The 6,302-nt window shown below is 40.4% G+C and overlaps 1 protein-coding gene across 5 annotated transcripts in view; it reads right to left on the reverse strand.

The window, feature by feature from the left end:
- Positions 1-783: 783 nt before the first annotated feature.
- Positions 784-6,302, reverse strand: part of rab11fip1a (RAB11 family interacting protein 1 (class I) a) — a 37,995-nt gene continuing 32,476 nt past the window's right edge. The window contains exons 4-8 of one of the 5 annotated variants that reach the window (XM_062051418.1): positions 2,952-4,727; positions 2,356-2,461; positions 2,048-2,252; positions 1,168-1,208; positions 784-1,056 (exon numbers count right to left, since the gene is read on the reverse strand). In XM_062051418.1, coding sequence (XP_061907402.1) covers positions 2,049-2,252; positions 2,356-2,461; positions 2,952-4,727 — 2,086 coding nt within the window. In that variant the 3' untranslated portion in view covers positions 784-1,056; positions 1,168-1,208; position 2,048. Of the gene's footprint in view, positions 2,253-2,355; positions 2,462-2,951; positions 4,728-6,302 lie in introns of all 5 variants that reach the window. The other 4 variants (XM_062051419.1, XM_062051417.1, XM_062051420.1 and 1 more) reach the window with 4 other exon arrangements.

A 6,302-nucleotide genomic window follows, 5' to 3' on the forward strand; every position in this document is an offset into this window, starting at 1 on the left:
ATGATACACTATCTGTATGTAGTATTGGCTGCATTTTTGATTGTGTGCCATGTTGTTCCAGACCACTGCAAACATTACCATGTTGTTCCAGACCACAGCAAACGTTACCCAGCTTGCAAAGGTTGTAATAAATCCATTAGAAAAAGACAGCCCATCCTTTCTTTTAACTTGGACACACACATCTATACCCTTGGCAGTTTTAAGCCAGTCATTTCCAGGAGTTATCTAACCCTCTGAGACACTTACTTACTTACTGTGTTGCCCTCATTATAACACTTACATAAGGCTTTTGACTTTTGTGGCTCCAGACAGATTTGTTTTTTGTATTTTTGGTCCAATATGGCTCTTTCAACATGTTGGGTTGCCGACACCTGCCCTAGTGTATGAATGTGAGTGTGAATGTTGTCTTTTGGCCATGTGATGAGGTGGCGACTTGTCTAGTGTACCCTGCCTTTTGCCCGAATGCAGGGTTTGTACCATGAACTGGGCATACATAACACATATGTTACACATAATGTGTGTGCATGACAAGTGGGCAGTAAGTCAAGGCGGGATATGTAAAAAAATTTTTAAAAAAAACATCAAGAAAAATATAATAACTTTGCATAAAATCTCATCAAGTATGCCATTAAGTCGCCTCTTTGAGATAAGACTTGTTCCCTTGTAAATGAAGCTTCCTTGCATCCATGGAGCATACATCCGTGTAATTTGTATGCAATTGTGGTACATGCAACTGGACAAAATGTGTCTTTCATTCAAATAAAAGCACCGTTTGCATTTGGATGTAATATTAGTGTCTTTATTTACAATAAAACCACATGGATTTTCTTCAGCATCGCCTCTAACAAAGTAGAGACTGCAGCAATAATACCAGAGAGGTAGCCAACAATGATTCATTCAGCAAATCAAGACACAGAAGGCTTTGGAAGACATGTCTGTACATTCATAATAGAAGTATTGCTAGAATTCCCATTGAGGCATTCATGGATTTGAAGGCAAAGAAGAATGTGCTTCTTATCGAGGAAGAACGATGAGTCTTTGCTTTTCACAGACTTCCTGCAAGCAAATGTCACACTGGCTATTATTATCAATACTCGGAGTCATTGGACTCGGCGTTATTTCGTCATGTTCTTGAACGTGACTGTGCATGGTCAGCCTAATCCTCACCAAATAAGAGTCGTTGCTTGATTTCATGCATTGCTGGTTTTCTACATCGGGAACAAAGGCACAGTATGTTTAAATAAGATAAAGCAGCTGAATATTTATTAAAAAACAAACAAAAAACAATAAAAATATCTGCAGTAGAAGAAAAATCAGTAATCTTGACTCAAGTTGATGAGGTTTATAAATTATGTTTCGGGGAACTATTTTCATATAATCCATATGTACAATGTTGTAAAATATATATAACATTTGGAATGATTGTGCCGATGCATTTTATATACAGTATGTGTTATAGACAAAAGTATTTGGCCATGTGATCACTCCACCAACAGGAAGTGACAAGAAAAATAAGGCTGCTCCTTTAATCAGGAAGAATGTTTGTGATGTCAGCGATCACTGAGTGGTTAGACAGGACCTGCTGGCTCATCATCTCTGTTCTAGTCGCTCCCAGTAAACTCATGCAAACATACACACATTTATATGCATACATCTTGCCGTCATGCAGAAACAGGAAAGGACTTTACTTTAAACTGCTCCTAAAAATGTCCTAACTCCTCAATGATTAGTTAATCGATCAAGAAGTGGGTCCGGATACCTTTATCTATAAAGTTTATATTGAATAAATCACATCCCAGGTTACCTCAAGTATTGTAAATCAATCAAGAGCTTCGTGTCCAAACAAATATACTTCAAAATACACACGTGTACTTGCTTGTTTACCAAAGAATCACGACATACAACCTCAGCTCATTAACAGCATTCCTGAACAAATATAATCCACAAAGTGCATTATGCCTTACGACAGTCATTTAGTACACCTTGAGAACAGTACACGTGGACAAGACAAGTATCACTGCAGGAGCCTTCCTCCCCGAGTCGTTACCTCACACTGGCTTGGTACCCTTCAAGGCCTGCAGGATGGCGGGCTTCTCCTCGATGACGCGCACCAGCAGGTTGTCTATGTATTCTTCCAGCTCGCTGATCTGAGATTCTTTCTTGGACAGGTCGGCCTGCTGCCTCACCACCAGTGTGATCAGCTCTTCGTGGGTCAGCTGAGTGAAGGGTCCGCTGTCTGCCAAGCCTGCCGTCTGTGTCGAGTGCAATAGAAAAAAGTGTCAAGAGGAAGAGAGAGAGAGGGCTTGGGTAAACCCATGGAGTAAAAACATGAGGTGGCCCATGTGTCGACAATACCTTAACTCTTCCAGCCGTGCCATTAGAAACATGAAGGTCTTTCAGGGCATAAGAGTTGATGGGAACCTGACTCTCTGTCGAGTGCATTGGCTTGACTGGATGAGGCCTGTGAACAAATGCATGCACTTCCTTTTAACATTTGTATTCAGTTCTGACAAATTGTCATGTGAGTGATTGAAAAGCAGTTAAACGGTTGTTTTAAAAGTGTAAGGTGGACCTCCCCTGGTAGACAGATGTTTGCTTTTTTTCAAAACGACAAAGCTAACTTTAATTTTGTGACAGGACAAATGAAGAGATTTGCAGTTCCCACAGTGAGAGAGTGAACAGAAACTTTTTAAAACTATGTTCTGGAAAATCCAGTGTTTCAGGGAGTAAACTTACTAAATTCTCAAAGGGAAGGCTGCCTGTGTTACACTTTGAAAACCTTTGCAAAGGTTTGAATTCTTAAATTGTGTTCAAAGACAGCAAGAAAACCCCAGCCAAGTAGCCCAACCACTTTTTTTCTTATGCAAACAACAACGGCAGTCACATTCAATTGTGACTCTGTGAGGAAGCAGTCCACAAAAGCTTATTCAGAGGAGCCTGACAAGTCTCACCTGTGCAGAGTGGAGGCAAGGTCACCTCCATTGCTAATTTGAGAACTGATAAAATCAGCTGGTGGCAACGATCCTCGAGTCTTTCTCGCAGACAACACTTGTATTTCTGACGACGGTTCCTCCATAATAACCGGGAGGTCCTCTGAAGAGGGGAAAGCTGACGTCACGGCAAAGGGGTTACTGTCATATGGATCCTCTCCATCGATGTGTCCATCTGCTGGATGGCTTTGTGTGATGGAATCAATGAGAACATCTCTTGTAGGGAGTTCTTGTTCTGGTTCACTAAGGGTGGGTTGTTCCTCATCTGCAGACTGGAAGGACCTCTGCGAGTTACTTCTTGAAGGAGTAGATATTTTTTGTTTTTCTTGTGAATTCCTTCTTTGGAAAACTGGACTGATTGGCCTCGACTCCTCCTCCACTTTACTGCAGTCTGTATGTGTGCTTGTCTCGTAGCTATTAACACTTGAAAATCGATCATCTGGTTTTTCTTCACTGAAAATTTGATCAAGATCGTCTGCCATCACTCCACGGTTTTCAGGTTTTTGTTCCTTTGATAGTACGGCATAAATGTCATCTGATTTTCTGGTGGGTTTTTCTGGTGCCCAGGGGTCTTTAGCAAGAGGGTCAAACTCAGAAATAGTCACCTTCTCCCGTCTTTCGCTGATACTGAAACGTGGCAGGTTTTCTATGCTTGTCCGCGTATCAGCCAAATCTGGCATGGCTGAGGAATAATGTTGTTCTGTTGGCTCTGTCATGCTAACCCTTTGCCTTGGTCTAGCAGTGGGAGCGTCTCGGTCTGTGGTTACTGAATCGTTTGTTTGGTCAGCAGGTGTGCTTGTATCCCAGCCCATTTGGTTAGTTGGTCTGAGTAGAGGTGGTAGTAAAGCCTTTTTTGATCCAGCAAGAGGTAACTCTGGAGGACTCTCTCTTGTAGATAGGTCAATGTTTAGCATTCCGGGTGGTACTTGGGGAAGGGGCCTTGAGAGAGACTCCTCGGTCTGTTGGATGTTCTGTTCTGAAAAAGAACTGGAGCGCATTGTTGGATTAGGCGGAGGAGGAGCTGCAACCTTTTTTGATGAGACATGTCGGGTTTCATTGTAATGGGTCTGAATATGCTCCAATGCAGGACTCTCCTCAGTAATTGAAGGTCTAAATTCCTTTGGGTTGTCTGGCCCATCTACACTCATCTCAGGACCCATAAGTTCTGGTGGATGGTCCATATTTCTTTGATTGACCTGAGCAATGATATGATCCCATCGAGTGTGTCCCTGTACCCCATGCCTCTTTTGAGGAAATAGGGTTTCATAATCAGGAAGTGGGAGAGAGAGCTTTTGCCCTGCTGATTCATCTGTGAGTCTGTTTAGCTCTGTAGTTGGGATTTCGTTTCCTCCAGTCGAAGTCTCGTATATGGGATACAATGGTGGTAAAGGGGATCTGTGGATCTGATCAGTCATTGTGGGCGAAGATGGTACAGATGACACCTTTTCTATACTGTCAGAAGGGGAACCAGGCGGGCTCTCACTAAATCTCACAGGGGCCAAAGATGAATGAAGGTTGGAAAAAGTATCAGGGGTGTCGGACGGCACACTTGAGAGGGTAAATTCTGAGGCGACTGGGGAAGACCACTGCTGGTCTACTGGACTGCCGAGGGGTTTAGGCTCAGAGTATCCAGAGCTCAGAGAATGAGACAACACAGATGAGGAAGACCACTGCTGGTCCACCGGACTAATAGGGGGTTGGGAGTCAGAGTATTCAGAGTCCTGAGAATGAGTCAATCTGCCAAGAAGTGAAAACAAAGGGCTACAAATCAGTTGGACCATCATATAACCCAGGGTTACTTCCACCAGTGTACAAAGCCCATCACCAAATTAGCAACAGCTCCTAGAAATGCTTCCTTGTCAAATGTTGCACTGCACTTCTTTTACACAAACTATATGCAGATTTTGAAATAACCCTTTGGATTCAAGACAGTTTTAGCATCCTTTAACCCCATCCAAAAATGTAATTTAGAGGATTATCTAAACTCAAATTAAGTTTTAACAAATATTTAAAAACAATTATAATCTGACAACATCCACAATTCAGATTAGTCATCTACCATCCAACAAAACACCCCAACTTCATTGACAACAGTGCAGTTTTCTTACCATTATGATCCATAGCCAACAAAATCCCATTAAGGTCCAAACGTAAAATAAAATTTGAAGGTAAGGAAAGTAAAAAGGAAAAAACACACACCAAAGATGTCCACATTGCAAGTCACACTGTAACCACTACAACCTCCTTCCCAGTCCACAACCTGTTCTACAACATGTTCACAAAAACGGACCCGCCCTTTTTCGCACATAAGGGACACCAGGCTGGTCAAACAGGTTTGTTAACTACTAGGTGGAATACTATTGGCAATCAAAACAGACAGTTCCAGTGTGAGAGTCAATAGCTATGTGCCCATGGACACAATTAATTGAAATAAAAACCTAACCCGAATATAAATGCTTAATATAAACATGCCGTTTAGAATATTCTAACCTGATCACACACGTTTGTATCAAAATTGTATTCTGATCGAGACAGGTGGTTTATTCTGAGCGCATTAAAACACTTCTGAAATTTGGTTTGAAATGATCGTTACTGCGCATGTCTTTGAAGTCAGCTATACTTTGGTGGTGGAGGGGGGATATACACATCCATCCATCCATCCATCCATCCATCCATCCATTTTTCTACCGCTTGTCCCTTATGGAGTTGCAGGGGGTGCTGGAACCTATCTCAGCTGCACACGGGCGGTACACCCTGGACAAGTCGCCACCTCATCGCAGGGCCAACACAGATAGACAGACAACATTCACAGACTAGGGTCAATTTAGTGTTGCCAATCAACCTATCCCCAGGTGCGCGCACACGCACACACACAGTATATATACATACACACACACACACATACATATATATATATACATATATATATATATATACATATATATATATATATATATATATATATATATATACATATATATATATATATATATATATTTATATATATATATATATATGTATATATATACATATATATATATATATATATATATATATATATATATATATATGCACATTATATATATATATATACACACATATACATATATATATACATATACACATATATATATATATACACACACATACGTGTATATACATACACATATATATATATATATACACACATACGTGTATATACATACACATATATATATATATATACATTACATACATACATACATATATGTATACATATATGTATACATATATACATACATATATGTATACATATATACATACATATATGTA

Source organism: Entelurus aequoreus, linkage group LG06 (assembly GCF_033978785.1).
Source record: "Entelurus aequoreus isolate RoL-2023_Sb linkage group LG06, RoL_Eaeq_v1.1, whole genome shotgun sequence".
In the NCBI taxonomy this organism is placed as follows: Eukaryota; Metazoa; Chordata; class Actinopteri; order Syngnathiformes; family Syngnathidae; genus Entelurus; species Entelurus aequoreus.